The sequence below is a fragment of the Triticum urartu genome, chromosome 7A, assembly GCF_056163025.1.
Source record: "Triticum urartu cultivar PI428250 chromosome 7A, HENAU_Tu73, whole genome shotgun sequence".
NCBI lineage: Eukaryota > Viridiplantae > Streptophyta > Magnoliopsida > Poales > Poaceae > Triticum > Triticum urartu.
In genome coordinates, this window is record NC_141879.1 from 789,538 (window position 1) to 815,891 (window position 26,354).

A 26,354-nucleotide genomic window follows, 5' to 3' on the forward strand; every position below is an offset into this window, starting at 1 on the left:
TCTTCTTGATGTGTGGTAACTGGTGCAGAGAGCATTGAACTGTGTGCCAAGGGTTGTAGCTGTTCAGTTTTTTCAGGAATACACCAATTGTTCAGTGGTCATGGGAGATACCAGTAGGGATTCTAGTATTGAGAAATTGTGTGAAAGTATGCAGCGTATGATTTCATAGCTGATGGAGCAGGCACAAACAAAAACAAGCAGTACTTCTGAAATTTTGAAGACCCTGGAACCCAATCCTGTCAAGTTAACTGGCCCGGGTGATTTTTTTAGCTGGTCTCGGAATGCTACTTTGATTCTAGAGTCACACAGACTTCAGAAATTTTTGAAGGAAGATGAGAAAAAGCCAACAGATGTCACACAAGAGCAGTGGGATCAGAATCAAAAGCGAGTTATGGCATGGCTGTTGGGGTCGATGGAGAAGACCGTGAGGGAACAGGTTGAAGGGTTTCAGTCTGCATCTGAGGTGTGGACGAGCATTGAGAAACAGTTCTTAGGGAAATCAAACAAGATGCAAGTCAGTAGGATTTTCCATGAATTAAGGAAGATCAAGCAAGAGCAGAAGACAGTGACCGAATTTGCGGGAGAAATCAAGAAACTCTATAGAGACCTGGAGTATTTTAGACCATTTAAGGCACATGATCCCAGGGACGTACCCCTCCTTCGAGAGTGGTTTGAGCCATTGTTGGTTCAGACTGTTCTTGATGGTCTGAACTCAGAGTTCAATCTCCGTTCCTAGCTCATACAAGCCACACCAGATTGGCCTACATTGGATCAGGCCATCTCTAGTATACTGGAGGAAGAAACATGGCTGGCCAATCAGATCACAACTTCACAAACAAATGTTGATGGTAGAGCTGCACTATCTTCGGTTAAGCAAATTCAGTCTCCTGGTACTTCAAGAAATGAGCAAGCAAATGCTACTAGATTCGACTACACAAGGAAGCCTAAGATGGTGTGTGACCACTGTAAAAAACCAGGCCATTTGAAGAAGTGTTGTTTTGATATAGTTGGTTACCCTCCTGGATGGCAATCGAAACAATTTAACAGATTCACCAGTGGTGGTAGTAATGCAAGAAGGCCAGATCGAGCTCATCTTACTTTATTTGGGGGAGAGCGGTCTGCGGTAGCAGCCCAAGCACTTCAAGAATTTAAAAGCAAACTTATGGCGAATACTTCATAAGGCCCTGCTGAAACAACATCTGATGCTCATTCTGGGAAAGGTATGAAGAATTTTTTTAACATCTTGGATAATTGATTCAGGGGCCACAAATCACATGACAGGCTCATCTAAGAACTTTTCATCATATACCCCTTGCTCTGGAAGGGATAGGGTATGCATAGCTGATGGATCCTTAGCTCCGATAATGGGTTATGGGAACATTAATTGTACCCCATCTCTATCCTTAAGCCCAGTCTTGCATGTCCCTAATTTGCCAGTGGACCTCTTGTCAGTTAGTTCACTTACAAAGTCACGTAATTGCAAGGCATCCTTCGACCCTCACTCATGTACATTTTAGGATCCGAAGACAAGAAGAAATCTTGTGACTGGGATTGAGCACGACGGCCTCTACTACCTTACCAATGCCCCGTCTCCATCTCCATATGCCCTCCGTATGATGAATAGCTTGACCACTGATGAATTTCTACTAATGCATTATAGACTAGGGCATCTGTCATTCCAAGCCCTTAGTCGCATGTTTCCATCTCAAGTTAAAAATTATTGTAAGGAGAAGCTTTTGTGTGATGTGTGTGAACTGGCTAAACACACTAGAACCAATTATCCTAGTAGTAATGAGAGAAGTAAGATACCGTTTGATGTGGTGCATTCGGATGTATGGGGTCCATCGGTTGTAACTGCCCTCACAGGGGATAGATATTATGTGACCTTCATTGATGGTTTTAGTAGGTGCACATGGTTGTACCTCCTAAAGCATAAATCTGAAGTTCTGCATGCATTCAAAGATTTTTTTTAATATGGTGCGTAACCAGTTTGGCATGAATGTGAAAATATTACGCTCCGATAATGGTACCGAATATATCAATGGTAAATTTAGTAATTTCTTTTCTTCTTATGGTATTATACATCAAACAACTCGCGTGAATACTGCAGAACAAAATGGTGTGGCAGAGAGAAAGAATAGACATCTACTGGAAGTTGCTGGAGCTTTCATGTTCATGATGAATGTGCCAAAATTCCTTTGGGGAGAAGCGGTCAAAACTGCTGCCTATCTAATAAACCGTATGCCATCTAGAGTTTTGGGCCATAAGACTCCTATTGAATGTTTGCAGGGCTCTAACTCATTTATTGTGCCACCAAAAATATTTGGATGTACATGTTTTGTTCATGATTACAGGAGTTCAGCAGGAAAACTTGATCCAAGAGCCATCAAATGTATCTTTGTGGGCTATTCTCCCACAAAAAAGGGATATCGGTGTTGGTCGCCTACTGAAAGGAAATTCTTTGTGAGTATGGATGTTACCTTTCACGAAAAAGAACCATTCTATTCCTTAAAAGGAAATGATAATGATACAGGTAGCAAGGGGGAGAATATCATAGGAGAGAGCAATGATAGGGGAACTGTAATAATACCTATCAGGGATATCATACGCTCAGAAGATGAAACCGAGGGGGAGAAAACTGCCAATACAACTGTAGAAGGCGATAATACATTAATATCTGATGCGTATGAAAATCTTTCAGGTCAACAGGAGATGGATACAGGAGATGAAGAAGGTGTACCGCAGGAAGTTGATGAAGAAGTTGTGAATCAATCACAAGTACTAGAGGAGGCACCAACAAGTGAAGAAATGGCCCACGATGAGGGTGATGTTGAAGGTACTCAAACCCATATACCATCCTCTAGTACTCAAATAAATGATGAACCGATTGCCTTACGAAAGGAAAAAAGAGAAGTAGATATACCTGCGCGTCTGAAGGATTGTGTTGGATATAAACATGATCTTGAAAAATTTGTTTCCTATGATAGATGTACTTCCTCTTTTAGGAGCTTTATTGCATCCTTGGATTCTACATCAGTACCTAAAGATTGGAAGGATGCAATGAATGATCCTAAATGGAAGGCAGCAATGTTGGAGGAAATGTATGCTCTAGAAAAAGAATAAACATGGCAATTGGTAGAATGGCCGAAGGGCAAGGAACCTGTCGGATGCAAATGGGTTTACACCATTAAGTGTAACCCTGAAGGTAAAATAGAAAGGTATAAAGCTCGGTTGGTGGCCAAAGGCTACACACAAACTTGTGGTATTGATTATGAGGAAACATTTGCTCCTGTAGCAAAAATGAATACAGTAAGAACTTTGATATCTTGTGCAGCTAATCTTGGGTGGAATTTCTTTCAGATGGATGTAAAAAATGCGTTCTTACATGGAGACCTTCAGGAGGAAATTTATATGCATATACCACCAGGTTTCAGCACGGTACAAACTGAAGGAAAGGTCTTGAAGCTCCGTCGTTCACTATATGGCCTAAAACAATCTCCTCGTGCGTGATTTGGTCGATTTAGAAAAGCTATGCTGAACCAGAGCAATGCCGACCATACTTTATTTTATAAAAGATGTGGTGGAAAACTGACGATATTAATTGTCTATGTTGATGATATTGTTATTACAGGAGATGATGATCAAGGTATTGAAAAAGTGAAGCAACATTTGAGTAACGAGTTCGAAGTCAAGGATCTAGGACAAATGAGGTACTTTCTTGGAATTGAAGTCTCACGAAGCTCAAGAGGTATCTATCTATCTTAAAGAAAATATGTGCTAGATCTGTTGTCAGAAACTGGTATGTCTGGGTGTCGTCCAGCATTAACACCAATTGAACAAAACCACAGATTGACTAGTGAGTCAGGGGAACCTGTTGACCGGGAACCTGTTGACCGGGAGAAATATCAGAGACTTGTTGGCCGTTTGATTTATTTATCGCATACTCGTCCTGATATAGCTTTTGCCGTAAGCGTGGTGAGCCAGTTTATGCATAATCCTAAAACTCACCACATGGATGCAGTAAATCGAATCATTCGGTATTTAAAGGGGTGCCCAGGTCGAGGTTTATTGTATAATTCAAATGGCAATTTACAAATAGAATGTTATACTGATGCTGATTGGGCCGGTTCATTAGATGATAGAAGGTCTACCTCAGGATACTGTACGTTTGTTGGAGGAAACATAGTTACTTGGCGTAGTAAGAAACAAAATGTTGTTGCAAGGTCCACTGTAGAAGCAGAATTCAGAGCTATGGCTCATGGAGTATGTGAGGTCTTATGGCTAAAAATCATACTGATGGAGTTGGGTCTATTCCAGGCAAGACCATTGATGATGTATTGTGATAATAAGGCTGCACTAGATATAGCACATAACCCGGTTCAACATGGTAGAACAAAGCACATAGAAATTGACCGACACTTTATCAAAGAGAAGCTTGACCAAGGAATAGTATGTATGCATTATGTGAGCTCTTCAAACCAACTAGCGGATATTCTGACCAAAGGTCTCGCTGAAAATGTGTTTTCTAGCTTATGTAGCAAGATGGGGTTATATGATGTTTTTGCCCCATCTTGAGGGGGAGTGTTGAGTTTAGGTGTAAATTTGTATTTGGCAGGATTATGTACTAAAGTGTAAATTATAAATGTCAGGAGGAAAAGAGTGTAAAGAGGAAGATAGAGATAAGGAAAGGAACAGACAAGAGCTCTCGAGGGAGGGGCTCCAGTTCTGATGTGTAAACTCCTCTCAAATCCACTATCAAATCCTAGTTGATTTACACCAAAATTCGGTTCTTTCTTGAGGATTTCATCACTTTGTAACTCAACTTCAGTTGTTAATCATAATATACTTGCATCTATCTGTATGATCTATTTGGTGTCTTTGTAGATGTCAAAACTGAAAAGCACTTGTATTGTATCTATCTAGGTGTCGGTGTCATTTTCAGGTTCAAATGAATAGCATCGGGTGCATTGCAAAAGCAAGGAAAATTCCTTTACTGTACAATCAAGCCCAGTCAGGTTTATACTTACTAGCAGGCGAAGTACACAAATGTTGCGGCTGTGCAAAAGCCAAAGTTAGAGAAGCATCTATGTACCAGAAGATGCCAAGTGGGCAGCAAGAGCTAAGCTGTATAGTTTCAGAGAATAAGACCACTCAAACTGACATACTACAGAGCGCAGAGACACCCCAGTCACTGCCCTTGTGTATATATATATAGTATCAGTGAAGTTTATAGTTACTAGTAGGTCGACCAATTCTCTCATTCCTAATCCTCTTACAGAGTACACTTGTCCAGTCTTCACTGTGAATGAGGCAAATTATGTTCAAGTGATCACTACCCTTGTGTATGGTTTCTTAGCAAATTATGTTGGTAGCTTTATGGACTGAATGAGGCAATGTATGTATATCACCCAGTCTTCAAGTAATCAGTGTCACCGTATGAATGAATTTAGTGACTGCGATTTGCTCTAGTTCCCAATCAAGTATGTTGTATACGTACACTAGAAGATGCGATTTTGTAAATGCAACATTTGCAGAATGTGAATCTCAGCGCTTACTTATGGCAGAGAATATGTTCAGCTTGTATTGGTCAGTGCCGCAGTACAGTACATATATGCAAGAGGGAGCGAGCCTAACCGAATTTAGTGAGTGTGTATATATAGTATCAGTGAAGTTCATAGTTACTCGTAGGTCGACAAATTCTCACCTTTCTAATCCTCTTACAGAGTACACTTGCCCAGTCTTCACTGTGAATGAGGCAAATTATGTTCAAGTAATCAGTCACTAGCTACCCTTATGTATTGTTTCTTAGCCAATTATGTTGGTAGCTTTGTGGACTGGAATGAGGCGATGTATAACACCCAGTCTTCAAGTAATCAGTGTCACCATATGAATGAATTTAGCGACGGGGATTTGTTGTAGTTTCCAGTCAAGTCTGTTGTATACTTTCATTAGAAGATGTGATTTTCTAAATACAATATTTGCAGAATGTGAATCTCTGTGCTTACTCATGCCGAGAGAACGAGCCTAACCGAATGCGTGGCATCGGTTGTGATCCTAAAAAGATACAGCTGAATACTAGGCATCATGCAACAAATACAAAGCTAAGATAGGGACACGTTAACATGTTGAAGCTAGGCTAGGAGTGTGTCCTATTGAACGTTAAGAGGATCCAGAGCCAAAATTGTAGTACTAGAGTTTACCTTGAGCACGCAAAATTCTACATCACTCAATCTTCAAGTTTTTTTTAGAGAAGGAGGATTACCCCGGCCTCTGCATCATCATGATTGCACACAGTACTGAATCTTCAAGTAGTCACTGTTCCTGTATCAAAGAATCCAGTGATTGAGATTCCCTAGCTCATCAAAGAGTCAAAGACCTCCGGATGCATCCAGTTCCAGAGCATTGTGCACTTACATGATGTCAAACATATATAAGATGGATCATGTGATCCAACTAATTGCCTGGTCCATTGTCCAATGCACCGTCCATTGCTTCTCTGACCCAATATAATGGAAGTGATATATGCAGCATGTAACATTATAAGTCATGTGCTAGTCCCTGAATCTCAAACAGAGTAGAAGCATTTACAACTGTTTACAATGAAGGTCTTACATCATATAAAGCCTGTCTGTTCAAGCTAAGAAATAAGAAGAAATAGAAACTAATAAGATGCAGAGTTAGGGTTGAACTCGTATAGTGGCACTGTTGACAAAAGTACCTTGCGCACTTTTTCTTTATTTATTTTGTTTTGTGTTCTTGCAAGATCTACTTATCCAATCTCATACAATTTAATCTATCTCAATACCGTAGAGGGATTGACAACCCCTCTTACACGTTGAGTTGCAAGTATTTGTTATTTGTGAAGTTGCCGTTTACATAGTGTTGCTTGGTTCTCCTACTGGATTGGTAACCTTGGTTTCATAACTGGGGTAAATACTTAACGTTGTTGTGTTGCATCATCCTCTCCTCTTCAGAGAAAAACAAACGTAGATACAAGCAATCAGGGGTCCGGGGAGGCTGTTGGAAGAGCTCCGTGCGGCCATGGACGAGGACGGCGAGGGGAGGTCACAGGCACACTATAGAGCGCGCGTTTGGCACGCTCTAGAGGTGGTCACCACTGGCATTGCATTTGGCAGTGTCCTCCAGGCTGCCAATTCATGTCTAGGCTATGTATGAAGGTCAAATAATGTATGTGCATGTGTGTGTGTGTGCTTCTGACCCAGGGCAAACAAGTGTTGTACTGCATCCTCAAGTCCATTCTAACAGCAAACTTGTGGGGTTGATACAGTGCAGGTTGTTATGATTCAAGTTTTGTATCCATGTCTAGTAGTGATAACTCACTAAGGTGCAGCTCTCCACAAAATTTTAGCTCTAGCAAATCCTTCAAGCTTGCACTTCCTTCACAACTTGAATTTTAGGGCCAAAACTTAGATTTGGCCCCGTGATTTTGTGTGGATGTGAATGACCAAATTTGTCAAAATTTGTGACAACTTTGGTGTGACAACTAGGTGTTGCCCAAATTATTTGATAATTTTTAGAGCTACAAAATGGTAATTCTTTCACAGCAACAACCTATGTCATATTGCTTTGATCAATCAATTCAAGACCTTGCCTTGACCTAATTGAGCCAATAGTTTTACCCGAGCTTACCATAGGCCTAGTGATCATCTCCATTTAATTTCATGAATTAGATGTGGCAGAAACTGAAATTGTTTCTGGAAGAGGAATATTGCGTTGGACTTTGCAATATTGGGTCACTCGTTTGATCAAGATGGAGTGGAGAGTCTCTTAAAATATTGGAGTGATCTAGCTCAACAAAGAAAGCTAGGTTCCTTTGTGCCAGTCAGAGCTAGGGTTTCAAATTCCAGTTGGCTGGCATTTGAGTTGGTTTGGTCTTGGTTGTGATGTGATCCATCTATAACTAGGGGTAGGTGAACTTTAATTACAAATTTCATAAGAATTTTTTTGGAAGAGAGTCCAAAGTCAATAACAACACAAAAATCAAAAATTCTATTTTTTGACGTGTTACATGGAGAGGACGAAAGACTAGGGGGCAGAGGAGATGAGGTGCACATACAGCGGGGAGGATGATATGGCCTATGTGATAGAGTGGGAAGAAATATATTTGTACAACATCAAGAATGACAACATCACCAGGAAGCTTCATATCCCTATATCACTGTAGCAGGGGATGGCATATGCGAGGTGGCTAAAGTGGACCCGCTCACAAACAAATAGTTGAAGGAGATGAGGCACACATACAACTAAGAGTAGGAGATGGACTATGTGAGAGAGATCAATTGGGGGAGGAGAAATACTAGGAGAGGACCGAGATAGATGACAACACCAGGACGCTTCCTATCTATGTTGATGTAGCGGGTAATGCTGTATGTAGGGGGCTAAGTTAACCAGCTTACACACCAATAATTGGAGAAGAATGAAGGAACGGAACATCACCCAACCAACAGCCCGGTTTTGCTTCGGCGTCACTATAGCAAGGGACATATGGGTTCCCACTAGGACATTTCCCTCAATAACTTGTATCGGTACTTACGTTGTGGGTGTCTATTGGCTTAGTTTAATCATTGTCATAGAATCAAAGTTGAACTATGTTTGCTATCTAAGAAAAGCAGCTACCTACCAAATAGACACTGCTCTATGAAAAACGTGATGCATACATGCATGCACTTTATTTATGAGAAAACCGACCCGTTCTCAAGAAATAAGGTCATTAAGTACAAAAAAGAGTACAACAATCCACACACACGCACACACCCCCACTAGCTTGAACATCATAGTAGCCGCCATGATTAGCACCACCGAGACGACACGCCTGAATGCAAATGTTAGCATCACTGCATGCAAGCGTGCTAGGGTAATTTCGACACTTCTTAGCTTGAACTATGTCTATGAAAATAGAGTAAAACAAAAGTGTTATTGCATGTTATCAGAACAACAAAATTCTATGATCAAACATATCTTGAAGCATGTCATTACCACAAGAAATGAAGAGTGCAAGTATCAAGACGGCCACGACAACGATGCGGGTCTTGCAAGCCATGGTGAGCACTTTGAATGGATGTTGGTTTTATCTTGACGTGTATTTATAGGACTTGAAAGGTTGTTTTTTGTCGTGCTTCTTTAGAGATATGGGTTGTTTTTTGTCATGCTTCTTTATAGATATGTGATGGGGATTGCGAACATTAGTTGTTGAAGATTGAGAACAAAATTTAATGATGCGTGCCATACCAGAGAGGACAAATGATATTTATGTAATAGAGAGAGATTTATTACTTTGTAATGTTCATTCATATCTAGCCATTACATTATTTGTTGACGATATGAAGAATATTTCCTTGACTTCATTATATAGGACTTAGCATTTGTTCTAAAGATTGAGAATACATTTTGATTATGCGTATGAGAGCAAACAAAGGAATATATTGGGGTAATCAAGAGATTCATTACTTCCTAATGTTATTCACATCCAGTCATGGCACTAATTATTGAAGATTTGAAACATATTTCTATGAACTAAAGTAGAAAAAACTAATTAATCATGTGATTAATTGAGATATTTTCTGGAAAAGTAGTACAAATATAGACACTCATGTACACGCAGAGAAACTCACTCCTATGAATACACGCACACACATTCTACCCTTACAGTCTGAGAGACTCAATCTACAAAACTTGAGATAGATGAAGTCAGCATAAGACCCTCGTAATCGTGTGGAAAATAGTAATTGAGATAGATTTAATGGAAGACTTGGAGAAGAGATAGTTTGTTACAATTCACATGATAATTTATAACAAGGAAACACAGTACCATGTTAACATGGCTCATGCCTCTTTAATTACCTCTCCCTCTCTCGCTTTCAACCATAATTTCCCAATAGATATGATATAAATCTATGGTGATACTGATTCAAAATAACACTGTAAGATATGGTGCTAAATCATTCATCGAACCTCCAACAGGTGTATATAAAGGGATAGCAAACAAGTTTTTCGGTGCACTGCATGATGTTCGCCTGAAGGGAAAATATTGTCGTTGACCACACTCTCAAATCCAAGATATATTTAATCAGCAGGGTACTCGTCGACAAATCCAAGGCCCTCTATAACATTGGCGGTGTAATACATCTCACCCTTCCCTGACCTAGCTACTAAGTCTTTGTGTAGAAGCTGAATTAAATGCTTAGTGCACTCAACTTGTATTGTGGCAACATCAATTCACCGGGCTTAAACATTTGCATAAAGTACCGACTGACAGAAACATTCACCACATCTTCTCCTGGTGCCTTACTGGTGATAGGTTCATTGGCTGATTTCTTCTTTCGCTTTCTGCCCTTTTTACGATGCTGAGCTAAGGGGTCCATAGAAGATGGTTCTCCGGAATGCATTTGTTGGGTTTGCTAAAATTTAGTGTGCAATTATGAGTCATGATGCATAAAAAATGAAAGAAAAATCCGACATGGCCTTTGCTAAAAAGATGACATAACGAGTGCAAGAAATTCGACGAAACGGAAATGAATCGACGTTTCGCCAAAACATTGGCACTCATGTCGATACCTGTCAATATAAGCCAACGGTAGTACAATGGATCCCTGTTAAAAAATGAAAGAAAAATTCGACATGACCTTTGCTCACAAGAGGACATAACGAGTACCAGAAATTCGGCGAAACAGAGATGAATCGACATTTCGCCAAAACATTGGCACTCATGTCGATACCTGCAAATATAAGCCAACGATTACTATAATGGATACTAGTTCAAAATTAAAAGAAAATTTCGACATGACCTTTGCTATCAAGAGGACATAACGAGTGCTAGAAATTTGGCAAAACAGAAATGAATCGACGTTTCACCAAAACATTGGCACTCATGTCGATACCTGTAAATATAAGCCAACGATACTACAATGGATCCTAGTTAAAAAATGAAGAGAAATTCGACATGACCTTTGCTAATAAGAGGACATAATGAGTGCCAGAAATTTGGCGAAATGGAAATGAATCGACGTTTTGCCAAAACATTGGCACTCATGTGATAACATACAACTACAAGTCAACCACACTAGAAGGGTTCCTACGCGTAAACTTACCAAATATTTCTAAACTACTACTCCCTCCATTCCAAAATAGATGACTCAACTTTATACTAACTTTAGTACAAAGTTGAGTCATCTATTTTGGAACGGAGGGAGCAGTATATATTTACCTTAAACAAAGATATGACCATCATACAAAATAAGACTAAGAAACAATGGTATGTATTTCTAAACTACTAATATTTACACTAGGCACAAATCTCACAATGCATACCGAAGAGGTGGAATGCTTGGAGGGGGAGGGGCCGGACATGGCCGCACGGCTAGCCATGGTGGTGGAGCTCGGCGATGGCGGTGGCGACGGCGATGAGATGCCTCCTCGGGTGTTGGAGGAGGAGGCCATGCGCGCCCGCGCCAGCCCGAGGAGGGGCGCGGCAACGAGGAATAGCGGCGGCGACGAGGGGCGCGCGCGGCGGCAAGGGGCGACACGATGATGAGGGGCGCACGCGGCAGCAAGGAGCGACTGCACCTACAGGCAGGGTATAAAGCCCGCCACACGTATGGCAACAAGTAGTGGCTGTCAGTAGTAGGAGGCCACCACTGCTAAAATGACCTCCTGGGACCCCCCAACCAAAGTTGCGGTGATTTAGCTGTGGCTGGGCGAGAGATTTGCCTGCCACAACTGATAGAAGGTGCAGTGGCGGGCGCCATATGTCGCTCACCGCTGCGGTGTTTTCACGGGATAAGATTTGGAATGGTTCACCTATGGCGGACAAGAATGCGTGCTGGCCACTGCTACTCATGTAGCTGTAGTGGGCTAATTTTGCTACCCACCACTGCTTGCTTTCAAAAATAGTTACGGCGGCTGCCCTGTCGTGCCCGCCATGTATTGGGGCTCACCTATAAGCCTTTTCGCAATAGTGGTACTTGGGTTTGGAAAATTTCCATAGTTTGACAAGTATATGTGTTGGTAAGGATGACATTGACATTGGGCAATCTAGTATTTCTCCATCAACATTCTTTCCTAAGTTGGAGACCGTGATACTTTACAAGATGCCTAAGCTAAGCGGATTGCATAGGCGGTGGCAGCACAAGTAGCAGTTGTATCATTTCCTCGGCTTAAGAAGCTAGATATCTCTAAATGCCCATGTCAGAGACACTACCGGAGGGACTCCTGTAGCAGCTTCCAGCCCTCAAGGAACTAAGAGCAACTCAACCGCGCCGACCCATTTCGTCCCCACGCGTCTGTTTGGATTGGCGCGGACAGAAAAATCGACCCAACACACCGACCCAAATGGACGCATGTCCGCTTTTCGTTCGCCTGCCGACCCGTTCCCAGCCAAATTTTGAGCCTGATTTACTTCGGCGCGGACACGAAGCGGATATGCGCGACGCACGCCTACTCCTCCACCAGGCCCGCTAGTCGGTGGCACATTGGCCATCCTCTTCCACCCATATCGACAGCAAACCCTCGCCCGCCCTGCCCGTTGCTTCCGCCGTCCATTTTCCGATGCTTCTGCCAACAGCCCGTGCCAACTCGCCTCCCCCAACGCCGCCACCTCCCATGTCGCCAGCACCACCACCTCGCCGCCGGGGCCCCGAAAGCTTCCCACCCCACACTCCGACGTCGCCGCGAGCAGGAAGCTGCCTCTCCCGCCTCGGCTAGCTCCTTCGTCCAACACCGCCCGATGTCCTGATGCCGTCACGCTCGTCGGACGCCGCCAGGCCAGCCACTTGGTCCAAGGGAGGCGCGCGTCTCTTCTCTTCGTCGGCCAGCTTCTTCGTCGATGCCCGCGCGTCTCTTCTCTTCGCCGGCCACCTTAATAGGCAGCGGTCGTTGTTCCGGGCTCGATCCTAGGGCACATTCCGGCTTTGAATCGCAACCGAGAGAGCGGTCATTTGCTTCTTTGGAAGGACTACTTTGACACAACCAACCCGCTATTCAAACATCAGAAATTCCGGCGGGATTTTCTTATTGCTAGGCATCTTGTCAATCATAATAGAGAGGGGGTGGTCGGATAGTATAACTATTTCGTGTGCAAAGAGGACGGCCTTGGAAAGATTGGCTTCTCACCTTATAAGAAATGCATTGCAGCCATCCGGATGCTTGCATACGGAGTGCCCGGTGATCTCATTCATGAGTACGTCCGTATGAGGGAGTCTACATGCCTAGAGTCCATGTATAGGTTTTGCTAGATTGTGATTGTTGTGTTTGGCCCTGAGTACTTGAGGGAGCCAACAGTTCAAGATACAGCCCGCTTTGTTTGCGATGAATGCAAGGAGGGGCTTCCCGGGGATGCTTGGCGGCATAGACTGCATGCATTGGGAGTTGAAGAATTGCCCTTCTGTTGGCAAGGGCAGTATAAGGGCCATGTCAGGGCTTGCACTATTATACTTGAGGCCGTGGCCTCACAAGAGCTCTGGATTTGGCACTCTTTCTTCGGCATGGCCGGTTCGCACAATGATATCAACGTGCTTCAACGCTCGCCGGTGTTTTCAAGGCTTGCCGAAGGCAACAGCCCCCCGGTGAATGTTACCATCAACGGCCACAACTACGACAAAGGATACTACCTAGGCGACAGTATCTTTCCTCAGTGGACCACTATTGTGAAGACAATCCCAAACATGTCGGAGAGAAAAGGAAAAGATTTGCTCAAGAGCAAGAGAGTGCTAGGAAGGATGTCGAGCGTGTCTTTGGTGTTCTGAAATCTCGATGGGGCATCGTTCGGTATCCTGCTAGAACTTAGAGTATCAAGAAGTTGTGGGAGGTGATGACTGCTTGTGTGATCATGCACAATATAATCGTAGAGGATGAGCGCCGGAACGTATCTACGATCAAGGGTTTTAGTTTCAGGGTGGGAATGTTGTGTCTGAGCATGGAGGAGGAGCGGTAACGTTTGCGCAGTTCACCCAATTTCATCATAAAATGCTTGATTGGAAAACTCACATGCAGCTGCAAAATGATTTTGTTAAGGATATATGAGATCATGTTGGCAACCAATAGATTTATCTTTTTTTTAAATGTATTTGAGATAATTTAATTTTTATTTGGCTTGTAAACTATGCTAAATTTATTTGGTTGCAAAACTATGCTATTTTTGTTTGGTTAAGAAACTATGCAAAATGTGTGCATATTTGTAGAAAAACAGCAGTCAGCCGACCACGTCGGTAAATATGGGTCGGCGCGTCGGACGCACTACCGACCCAAATCATAAATAAGGCGTACGCCGAGCGAGCGGCCGATCAAACGGACAAAAATACGGAAAAAATCATCGTCCGTTTGTATCGGCGCGTTAGAGTTGCTCTAAATATAGGATCCTGCGACAACTTGTAATTTGGTTGAAGCAATTCCGAAGAGATCAGTTGGTCCTGACTAAAAGAATTTGGCTGATGGACTTCCAAGGACCCAACTGCTAAATGGTTCGCTTGCCTTTGATTAGGATGCCGGCGTTGGGGGATTATTCAAGCATTCCAAGATTGATGCATTTGTTTAGTCCGTTAATCTATATCTACTAATAAAATAAGATGCATTTCGCCAATTTTTTTATTCATGCATCGTCGAAAAGAATTTTTTTTCTATTTGAGATGGTACTAAATTCTAATTCGTTTGTCTGCTAGAAAAAAGCCTTTTCCAGAATTTTGTATGTGGGCCGCGAGCTACGGCCCAGCGAAGTCATCCCACTTATTTTTTGGCCCATGCAGCTCTGAAAATTCTATTTTCCACACAGGCGACAAATAGCCCAAGCTTCGCACATGACAACCTATAAACGGCTGGCCCATTTTTCTTTGTTTCTGTATTTTATTTCTATTTTTATTCTCCTTTCCCTATCTCTTTCATCACTTCCAAGTTTATTTTTCTTATAGAATTTATTTCATAAATTCAAAATTCTCGAAAAAGTTAAAAATTAAAAAATATAGAAAATGTTCAGAATTCCAAAATTTTGTTGCTATTTTGAAATATATTCGTAACTTGAAAAAGGTTTCCTATTTTTTCAAAATCTTTTATTTTATTTCAAAATTGTTCGATATTTGTAAAATGAAAATGGAAATTTCAAAAAAGCTCCAAATTCTAAAAATATTCTTGTATTAGTGAAATTTCCATGTTTCAAAATAATGTTAAAAGATACACATTTTGGAAAAATGTTATTAATTTTCAACACATGTTCTCATTCTAGAACAAATGTTCACAAATTCAAATAATGTTCATTTTTGTATTAAAAAAAGTTGGTGTGTTCAAAAAAATATTTGTGAATTTTAAAAGATGTTCCTATTCAAATTTTGTTCACGTTTTTCTGCAAGTGTACATAATTTTCAAAAAACTGTCGAGGATTTAGAAAATGGCTCATGTTTCCTACAATATTCAGAAACTTCATACCTTAAAATCTCCTTGATTGAAAGAAAAAGTAGATCAAATAATTAATGGGCCGTCTCTAGCGTGTGATGACGTAACAAAACTCTTAAATGCCCACGATCAATGAACGGAAGAATAGCGGATTGATTACTTCATATCTGGCGAAACCGAGAAGTTAAATGTTCCTTTTTCACGTGCGCACAGGATTTTGCTTGCACATATAATACTCACTAATTTTTCTCTCGTTGCAATGCACGGACATATGTGCTAGTTATATTTAATGTTGAGTACACCCCACCTAGACTTGATGTTGAAACTCAGAAGCTAACACTTGTATGTATATATGATATATCTAAAGATTGTTCAACTGTTAGGTTCTGGCATGCATAGATTAGATTTTCCTACCAAATGATTGCCATAGCTTTATCTGTATGGACTGAAATGACGAAAGTCAATGTATACTACTCAATCTAAAGGAAACACAGCATGCTTTGCGTTGCATGCAGCTAGCGGTGGGTCCAGCAAAAACATAGTAGGAGGAGCTGCTCGGCTCTGCTATTCCTTTTTCTTCATAGTTTCATGCACAACGAGTCACTGTATTAAGATGTCCTTTAGCTCACCAAATAGCTGACAAGTATGTTGGTGTTCCCAGTCAAGTCCAGTCAAGTCTATTGTAGGTTCTCATCGAACAGAAGATGAGATTTTTGTAAATACAACATTTGCGTGAGTAAATGGCCTCTGCCAAAGATGTCGAAGTTGAAGCTTTCTTTATGGACCGGAATTACTTGCCAAAGCTTCAGTGAAGAAAGGCGCTCTGAAGAATTAAAGCACATCAGGGCTCAGTTGGTGGATGGCCCAGATGGTCCGGTCGAGGTAAGTGCATTAGTTGTCTGGAACATAGCGAGTCTTGTTGTTCAGTTTATTCCTCTGTTCTTGTTGCCCTGTGAGACATGAGTGAAGGTGTTTTAAATCTGTTGACAGTTAAAGGTGTTTTAAAAGTAGGTTCAGTGAAGGCTATCCTTGAAAGAGTTATGCCCACCTGGAAACACTGCAGAGTAACCACGACTGTACAATCACAAAATTGAGAGAAATCATTGTGATGGACTGTGCTACCCTGACGATGTTTCCGGATAGAATGTATAGAGTCACTGTGCTCAAGACGCTAGAAATGAGGCGGTGCCCAAGGTTAGAGACACTACCGGAGGGACTCCTGCAGCAGCTCCCGGCCCTCGAGCAACTTACTATCATAGACTACCCGAACTTGACGGGAGCCTTCTCAAGAGGAGGTGTTTATTGGAATTTGGTGAAAGCAATTAGACATCGATTAGTTGATTGAACCAGTGCGCTGAATGCTTTGGTTGCATCAAATTGAATGCCTACGCCAGTACATGTGTATGTCGGCTTTGTAGGGCTTTACATTCCAATGAGGTATATATACTCTCTTTTCTTTACCTTATTCTCTTATTCTTTCGAAATTATACCTTGATCCAGAACATTGCACAGTAATCCATCCGTAAGAAATATAAGAGTGTTTAGACCACTATATTTCTTTCCGGAGGGGGTACTTTGTGTTGAGTTTAGGTGTAAATTTGTATTTGGCAGGATTATGTACTAAAGTGTAAATTATAAATTTCAGGAGGACAAGAGTGTAAAGAGGAAGGTAGAGATAAGGAAAGGAACGGACAAGAGCTCGGGAGGGAGGGGCTCCAGTTCTGATGTGTAAACTCCTCTCAAATCCACTATCAAATCCTAGTTGATTTAAACCAAAATTCGGTTCTTTCTTGAGGATTTCATCATGGCACCAGGGCAATCGGTCCTGGATCCAGATTTGATCTGATTTGTGCTACGCTTGCTGCTCGTGGTGGTCGTGGCCGGCTGGCCCCCTTTGTGCGCGGCAGCCATCGTCGTCAAGGTCGCCGCCGTCGTCGTGCGGGGCCGCATCTTCCGGCTGTGCGGCGTTGCCTTTGTGCCGCCTCGCTGCCACTGTCCTCGTTTCAGGCCGCATCCTCCTGCTGCTGCGCTACACGTTGCCTTTGTGCTGCTCTGCTGCCGTCGTCGTGCTGTACAGATCTGAATTCTGAAGTGTTCCTGTGCTGCACTAAGTAGGAGCTGCCGACGACCAGCTAGTATTTGCTTTTTCTCTCAACAAGGTAGAAGTGTTTTTAGTCCAGCAGCTTGTGGTGGATTGAATCTTCTTGATGTGTGGTAACTGGTGTAGAGAGAATTGAACTGTGTGCCAAGGGTTGTAGCTGTTCAGTTTTTTCAGGAATACACCAATTGTTCAGTGGTCATGGGAGATACCAGTAGGGATTTTAGTATTGAGAAATTGTGTGAAAGTATGCAGCGTATGATTTCACAGCTGATGGAGCAGGCACAAACAAAAACAAGCAGTACTTCTGAAATTTTGAAGACCCTGGAACCCAATCCTGTCAAGTTAACTGGCCCGGGTGATTTTTTTAGCTGGTCTCGGAATGCTACTTTGATTCTAGAGTCACACGGACTTCAGAAATTTTTGAAGGAAGATGAGAAAAAGCCAACAGATGTCACACAAGAGCAGTGGGATCAGAATCAAAAGCGAGTTATGGTATGGCTGTTGGGGTCGATGGAGAAGACCGTGAGGGAACAGGTTGAAGGGTTTCAGTCTGCAGCTGAGGTGTGGACGAGCATTGAGAAACAGTTCTCAGGGAAATCGAACAAGATGCAAGTCAGTAGGATTTTCCATGAATTAAGGAAGATCAAGCAAGAGCAGAAGACAGTGACCGAATTTGCGGGAGAAATCAAGAAACTCTATAGAGACCTGGAGTATTTTAGACCATTTAAGGCACATGATCCCAGGGACGTACCCCTCCTTCGAGAGTGGTTTGAGCCATTGTTGGTTCGGACTGTTCTTGATGGTCTGGACTCAGAGTTCAATCTCCGTTCCCAGCTCATACAAGCCACACCAGATTGGCCTACATTGGATCAGGCCATCTCTAGTATACTGGAGGAAGAAACATGGCTGGCCAATCAGATCACAACTTCACAAACAAATGTTGATGGTAGAGCTGCACTATCTTCGGTTAAGCAAATTCAGTCTCCTGGTACTTCAAGAAATGAGCAAGCAAATGCTACTAGATTTGACTACACAAGGAAGCCTAAGATGGTGTGTGACCACTGTAAAAAACCAGGCCATCTGAAGAAGAGTTGTTTTGATATAGTTGGTTACCCTCCTGGATGGCAATCAAAACAATTTAACAGATTCACCAGTGGTGGTAGTAATGCAAGAAGGCCAGATCGAGCTCATCTTACTTTATTTGGGGGAGAGCGGTCTGCGGTAGCAGCCCAAGCACTTCAAGAATTTAAAAGCAAACTTATGGCGAATACTTCACAAGGCCCTGCTGAAACAACATCTGATGCTCATTCTGGGAAAGGTATGAAGAATTTTTTAACATCTTGGATAATTGATTCAGGGGCCACAAATCACATGTAAGGATCATCTAAGAACTTTTCATCATATACCCCTTGCTTTGGAAGGGATAGGGTACGCATAGCTGATGGATCCTTAGCTCCGATAATGGGTTATGGGAACATTAATTGTACTCCATCTCTATCCTGAAGCCCAGTCTTGCATGTCCCTAATTTGCCAGTGGACCTCTTGTCAGTTAGTTCACTTACAAAGTCACGTAATTGCAAGGCATCCATCGACCCTCACTCATGTACATTTCAGGATCCGAAGACAAGAAGAAATCTTGGGACTGGGATTGAGCACGATGGCCTCTACTACCTTACCAATGCCCCGTCTCCATCTCCATATGCCCTCAGTATGATCAATAGCTTGACCATTGATGAATTTCTACTAATGCATTATAGACTAGGACATCTGTCATTCCAAGCCCTTAGTCGCATGTTTCCATCTCAAGTTAAAAATTATTGTAAGGAGAAGCTTTTGTGTGATGTGTGTGAACTGGCTAAACACACTAGAACCAATTATCCTAGTAGTAATGAGAGAAGTAAGATACCGTTTGATGTGGTGCATTCGGATGTATGGGGTCCATCGGTTGTAACTGCCCTCACAGGGGATAGATATTATGTGACCTTCATTGATGGTTTTAGTAGGTGCACATGGCTGTACCTCCTAAAGCATAAATCTGAAGTTCTGCCTGCATTCAAAGATTTTTTTAATATGGTGCGTAACCAGTTTGGCATGAATGTGAAAATATTACGCTCCGATAATGGTACCGAATATATCAATGGTAAATTTAGTAATTTCTTGTCTTCTTATGGTATTATACATCAAACAACTCGCGTGAATACTGCAGAACAAAATGGTGTGGCAGAGAGAAAGAATAGACATCTACTGGAAGTTGCTGGAGCTCTCATGTTCACGATGAATGTGCCAAAATTCCTTTGGGGAGAAGCGGTCAAAACTGCTGCCTATCTAATAAACCGTATGCCTTCTAGAGTTTTGGGGCATAAGACTCCTATTGAATGTTTGCAGGGCTCTAACTCATTTATTGTGCCACCAAAAATATTTGGATGTACCTGTTTTGTTCATGATTACAGGAGTTCAGCAGGAAAACTTGATCCAAGAGCCATCAAATGTATCTTTGTGGGCTATTCTCCCACAAAAAAGGGATATCGGTGTTGGTCGCCTACTGAAAGGAAATTCTTTGTGAGTATGGATGTTACCTTTCACGAAAAAGAACCATTCTATTCCTTAAAAGGAAATGATAATGATACAGGTAGCAAGGGGGAGAATATCATAGGAGAGAGCAATGATAGGGGAACTGTAATAATACCTATCAGGGATATCATACGATCAGAAGATGAAACCGAGGGGGAGAAAACAACTGTAGCAGGGGATGGCATATGCGGGGTGGCTAAACTGGACCCGCTCACAAACAAATAGTTGAAGGAGATGAGGCACACATACAACTAAGAGTAGGAGATTGACTATGTGAGAGAGATCGATTAGGGGAGGAGAAATACTAGGAGAGGACCGAGATAGATGACAACACCAGGAAGCTTCCTATCTATGTTGATGTAGCGGGGAATGTTGTATGTAGGGGGCTAAGTTAACCAGCTTACACACCAATAGTTGAAGAAGAATGAAGGAACGGAAAATCACCCAACCAACAGCCCGGTTTTGCTTCGGCGTCACTATAGCAAGGGACATATGGGTTCCCCATAGGACATTTCCCTCAATAACTTGTATCGGTACTTACGTTGTGGGCGCCTATTGGCTTAGTTTGATCATTGTCATAGAATCAAAGTTGAACTATGTTTTCTATCTAAGAAAAGCAGCTACCTACCAAATAGACACTGCTCTATGAAAAACGTGATGCATACATGCATGCACGTTATTTATGAGAAAACCGACCCGTTCTCAGGAAATAAGGTCATTAAGTACAAAAAAGAGTACAACAATCCACACACGCGCACACACCCCCACTAGCTTGAACATCACAGTAGCCGCCATGATTAGCACCGCCGAGACGACACGCCTGAATGCAAATGTTAGCATCACTGCATGCAAGCGTGCTAGGGTAATTTCGACACTTCTTAGCTTGAACTATGTCTATGAAAATAGAGTAAAACAAAAGTGTTATTGCATGTTATCAGAACAACAAAATTCTATGATCAAACATATCTTGAAGCATGTCATTACCACAAGAAATGAAGAGTGCAAGTATCAAGACGGCCACGACAACGATGCGGGTCTTGCAAGCCATGGTGAGCACTTTGAATGGATGTTGGTTTTATCTTGACATGTATTTATAGGACTTGAAAGGTTGTTTTTTGTCATGCTTCTTTAGAGATATGGGTTGTTTTTTGTCGTGCTTCTTTAGAGATATGTGATGGGGATTGCGAACATTAGTTGTTGAAGATTGAGAACAAAATTTAATGATGCGTGCCGTACCAGAGAGGAGAAATGATATTTATGTAATAGAGAGAGATTTATTACTTTGTAATGTTCATTCATATCTAACCATTACATTATTTGTTGATGATATGAAGAATATTTCCTTGACTTCATTATATAGGAGTTAGCATTTGTTCTAAAGACTGAGAATACATTTTGATTATGCGTATGAGAGCAAACAAAGGAATATATTTGGGTAATCAAGAGATTCATTACTTCCTAATGTTATTCACATCCAGTCATGGCACTAATTATTGAAGATTTGAAACATATTTCTATGAACTAAAGTAGAAAAAACTAATTATTCATGTGATTAATTGAGATATTTTTTGGAAAAGTAGTACAAATATAGACACTCATGTACACGCAGAGAAACTCACTCCTATGAATACACGCACACACATTCTACCCTTACAGTCTGAGAGACTCAATCTACAAAACTTGAGATAGATGAAGTCAGCATAAGACCCTCGTAATCGTGTGGAAAATAGTAATTGAGATAGATTTAATGGAAGACTTGGAGAAGAGATAATTTGTTACAATTCACATGATAATTTATAACAAGAAAACACAGTACCATGTTAACATGGCTCATGCCTCTTTAATTACCTCTCCCTCTCTCGCTTTCAACCATAATTTCCCAATAGATATGATATAAATCTATGGTGATACTGATTCAAAATAACACTGTAAGATATGGTGCTAAATCATTCATAGAACCTCCAACAGGTGTATATAAAGGGATAGCAAACAAGTTTTTTAGTGCACTGCATGATGTTCGCCTGAATGGAAAATATTGTCGTTGACCACACTCTCAAATCCAAGATATATTTAATCAGCAGGGTACTCGTCGACAAATCCAAGGCCCTCTATAACATTGGTGGTGTAATACATCTCACCCTTCCCTGACCTAGCTACTAAGTCTTTGTGTAGAAGCTGAATTAAATGCTTAGTGCACTCAACTTGTATTGTGGCAACATCAATTCACCGGGCTTAAACATTTGCATAAAGTACCGAGTGACAGAAACATTCACCACATCTTCTCCTGGTGCCTTACTGGTGGTAGGTTCATTGGCTGATTTCTTCTTTCGCTTTCTGCCCTTTTTACGATGCTGAGCTAAGGGGTCCATAGAAGATGGTTCTCCGGAATGCATTTGTTGGGTTTGCTAAAATTTAGTGTGCAATTATGAGTCTTGATGCATAAAAAATGAAAGAAAAATCCGACATGGCCTTTGCTAAAAAGATGACATAACGAGTGCAAGAAATTCGACGAAACGGAAATGAATCGACGTTTCGCCAAAACGTTGGCACTCATGTCGATACCTGTCAATATAAGCCAACGGTAGTACAATGGATCCCTGTTAAAAAATGAAAGAAAAATTCGACATGACCTTTGCTCACGAGAGGACATAACGAGTGCCAGAAATTCGGCGAAACAGAGATGAATCGACATTTCGCCAAAACATTGGCACTCATGTCGATACCTGCAAATATAAGCCAACGATTACTATAATGGATACTAGTTCAAAAGTAAAAGAAAATTTCGACATGACCTTTGCTATCAAGAGGACATAACGAGTGCTAGAAATTCGGCAAAACAGAAATGAATCGACGTTTCACCAAAACATTGGCACTCATGTCGATACCTGTAAATATAAGCCAACGATACTACAATGGATCCTAGTTAAAAAATGAAGAGAAATTCGACATGACCTTTGCTAATAAGAGGACATAATGAGTGCCAGAAAATTGGCGAAATGGAAATGAATCGACGTTTTGCCAAAACATTGGCACTCATGTGATAACATACAACTACAAGTCAACCACACTAGAAGGGTTCCTACGCGTAAACTTACCAAATATTTCTAAACTACTACTCCCTCCATTCCAAAATAGATGACTCAACTTTATACTAACTTTAGTACAAAGTTGAGTCATCTATTTTGGAATGGAGGGAGCAGTATATATTTACCCTAAAAAAAGATATGACCATCATACAAAATAACACTAAGAAACAATGGTATGTATTTCTAAACTACTAATATTTACACTAGGCACAAATCTCACAATGCATACCGAAGAGGTGGAATGCTTGGAGGGGGAGGGGCCGGACATGGCCGCATGGCTAGCCATGGTGGTGGAGCTCGGCGATGGCGGTGGCGACGGCGATGAGATGCCTCCTCCGGTGTTGGAGGAGGAGGCCATGCACGCCCGCGCCAGCCCGAGGAGGGGCGCGGCAACGAGGAATAGCAGTGGCGACGAGGGGCGCGCGCGGCGGCAAGGGGCGACACGATGATGAGGGGCGCACGCGGCAGCAAGGAGCGACTGCACCGACAGGCAGGTTATAAAGCCTGCCACACGTATGGCAACAAGTAGTGGCTTTCAGTAGTAGGAGGCCACCACTGCTAAAATGACCTCCTGGGACCCCCCAACCAAAGTTGCGGTGATTTAGCTGTGGCTGGGCGAGAGATTTGCCTGCCACAACTGATAGAAGGTGCAGTGGCGGGCGCCATATGTCGCTCACCGCTGCGGTGTTTTCACGGGATAAGATTTGGAATGGTTCACCTATGGTGGACAAGAATGCGTGCTGGCCACTGCTACTCATGTAGCTGTAGTGGGCTAATTTTGCTACCCACCACTGCTTGCTTTCAAAAATAGTTACGGCGGCTGCCCTGCCATGCCCGCCATGTATTGGGGCTCACCTATAAGCCTTTTTGCAATAGTGGTACTTGGGTTTGGAAATTTTCCATAGTTTGACAAGTATATGTGTTGGTAAGGATGACATTGACATTGGGCAATCTAGTATTTCTCCATCAACATTATTTCCTAAGTTGGAGACCGTGATACTTTACAAGATGCCTAAGCTAAGGGGATTGCATAGGCGGTGGCAGCACAAGTAGCAGTTGTATCATTTCCTCGGCTTAAGAAGCTAGATATCTCTGAATGCCCATGTTAGAGACACTACCGGAGGGACTCCTGTAGCAGCTTCCAGCCCTCAAGGAACTAAGAGCAACTCAACCGCGCCGACCCATTTCATCCCCACGCGTCTGTTTGGATTGGCGCGGACAGAAAAATCGACCCAACACACCGACCCAAATGGACGCATGTCCGCTTTTCGTTCTCCTGCCGACCCGTTCCCAGCCAAATTTTGAACCTGATTTACTTCGGCGCGGACACGAAGCGGATGTGTGCGACGCACGCCTACTCCTCCACCAGGCCCGCTAGTCGGTGGCACATTGGCCATCCTCTTCCACCCATATCGACAGCAAACCCTCGCCCGCCCTGCCCGTTGCTTCCGCCGTCCATTTTCCGATGCTTCTGCCAGCAGCCCGTGCCAACTCGCCTCCCCCAACGCCGCCACCTCCCACGTCGCCAGCACCACCACCTCGCCGCCGGGGCCCCGAAAGCTTCCCACCCCGCACTCCGACGTCGCTGCGAGTAGGAGGCTGCCTCTCCCGCCTCGGCTAGCTCCTTCGTCCAACACCGCCCGATGTCCTGATGCCGTCACGCTCGTCGGACGCCGCCAGGCCAGCCACTTGGTCCAAGGGAGGCGCGCGTCTCTTCTCTTCGTCGGCCAGCTTCTTCGTCGATGCCCGCGCGTCTCTTCTCTTCGCCGGCCACCTTAATAGGCAGCGGTCGTTGTTCCGGGCTTTCCGGCTTTGAATCGCAACCGAGAGAGCGGTCATTTGCTTCTTTGGAAGGACTACTTTGACACAACCAACCCGCTATTCAAACATCAGAAATTCCGGCGGGATTTTCTTATTGCTAGGCATCTTGTCAATCATAATAGAGAGGGGGTGGTCGGATAGTATAACTATTTCGTGTGCAAAGAGGACGGCCTTGGAAAGATTGGCTTCTCACCTTATAAGAAATGCATTGCAGCCATCCGGATGCTTGCATACGGAGTGCCCAGTGATCTCATTCATGAGTACGTCCGTATGAGGGAGTCTACATGCCTAGAGTCCACGTATAGGTTCTGCTAGATTGTGATTGTTGTGTTTGGCCCTGAGTACTTGAGGGAGCCAACAGTTCAAGATACAGCCCGCTTTGTTTGCGATGAATGCAAGGAGGGGCTTCCCAGGGATTCTTGGTGGCATAGACTGCATGCACTGGGAGTTGAATAATTGCCCTTCTGCTTGGCAAGGGCAGTATAAGGGCCATGTCAGGGCTTGCACTATTATACTTGAGGCCGTGGCCTCACAAGAGCTCTGGATTTGGCACTCTTTCTTCGGCATGGCCGGTTCGCACAATGATATCAACGTGCTTCAACGCTCGCCGGTGTTTTCAAGGCTTGCCGAAGGCAACAGCCCCCCGGTGAATGTTACCATCAACGGCCACAACTACGACAAAGGATACTACCTAGGTGACAGTATCTTTCCTCAATGGACCACTATTGTGAAGACAATCCCAAACATGTCAGAGAGAAAAGGAAAAGATTTTCTCAAGAGCAAGAGAGTGCTAGGAAGGATGTCGAGCGTGTCTTTGGTGTTCTGAAATCTCGATGGGGCATCGTTCGGTATCCTGCTAGAACTTAGAGTATCAAGAAGTTGTGGGAGGTGATGACTGCTTGTGTGATCATGCACAATATAATCGTAGAGGATGAGCGCCGGAACGTATCTACGATCAAGGGTTTTAGTTTCAGGGTGGGAATGTTGTGTCTGAGCATGGAGGAGGAGCGGTAACGTTTGCGCAGTTCACCCAATTTCATCATAAAATGCTTGATTGGAAAACTCACATGCAGCTGCAAAATGATTTTGTTGAGGATATATGAGATCATGTTGGCAACCAATAGATTTATCTTTTTTTTAAATGTATTTGAGATAATTTAATTTTTATTTGGCTTGTAGCCAATTTTTTTATTCATGCATCGTCGAAAAGAATTTTTTTCTATTTGAGATGGTACTAAATTCTAATTCGTTTGTCTGCTAGAAAAAAGCCTTTTCCAGAATTTTGTACGTGGGCCGCGAGCTATGGCCCAGCGAAGTCATCCCACTTATTTTTTGGCCCATGCAGCTCTGAAAATTCTATTTTCCACACAGGCGACAAA

General features: G+C 42.7%; 2 protein-coding genes, 1 long non-coding RNA gene and 1 pseudogene across 3 annotated transcripts; 3 read left to right on the forward strand and 1 right to left on the reverse strand.

Annotated features, from left to right (window-relative positions):
• The first annotated feature begins 100 nt into the window (after nt 1–100).
• On the forward strand, nt 101–4,729 carry LOC147956659 (uncharacterized; annotated as a pseudogene).
• A 12,966-nt stretch (nt 4,730–17,695) lies between these two features.
• On the forward strand, nt 17,696–19,149 carry LOC147956660 (uncharacterized). The gene is made up of 2 exons (XM_087537820.1): nt 17,696–18,815; nt 19,112–19,149. Exons 1-2 carry the CDS (start codon nt 17,696–17,698, stop codon nt 19,147–19,149), a joined length of 1,158 nt encoding a protein of 385 aa, XP_087393946.1.
• A 1,574-nt stretch (nt 19,150–20,723) lies between these two features.
• On the reverse strand, nt 20,724–21,180 carry LOC147956661 (uncharacterized). Its single transcript, XR_015610026.1, has 2 exons — nt 21,053–21,180; nt 20,724–20,962 (listed from the first exon to the last, which is right to left on the reverse strand). It is a non-coding gene; the product is annotated as an uncharacterized LOC147956661 (long non-coding RNA).
• Nucleotides 21,181–25,363: 4,183 nt separating this feature from the next.
• Nucleotides 25,364–25,801, forward strand: LOC147956662 (uncharacterized). The gene has a single exon (XM_087537863.1). It carries the CDS (start codon nt 25,364–25,366, stop codon nt 25,799–25,801), a length of 438 nt encoding a protein of 145 aa, XP_087393989.1.
• Nucleotides 25,802–26,354: the final 553 nt, after the last annotated feature.

Bases quoted from the DNA above. Each gene is read 5' to 3' on its own strand.
- LOC147956660 (XM_087537820.1), top strand. From the start codon at position 17,696: ATGGGAGATACCAGTAGGGATTTTAGTATTGAGAAATTGTGTGAAAGT. The intron at 18,816-19,111 runs GTATGAAGAATT...TGTACATTTCAG, and splicing joins TGATGCTCATTCTGGGAAAG to GATCCGAAGACAAGAAGAAA.
- LOC147956662 (XM_087537863.1), top strand. From the start codon at position 25,364: ATGAATGCAAGGAGGGGCTTCCCAGGGATTCTTGGTGGCATAGACTGC.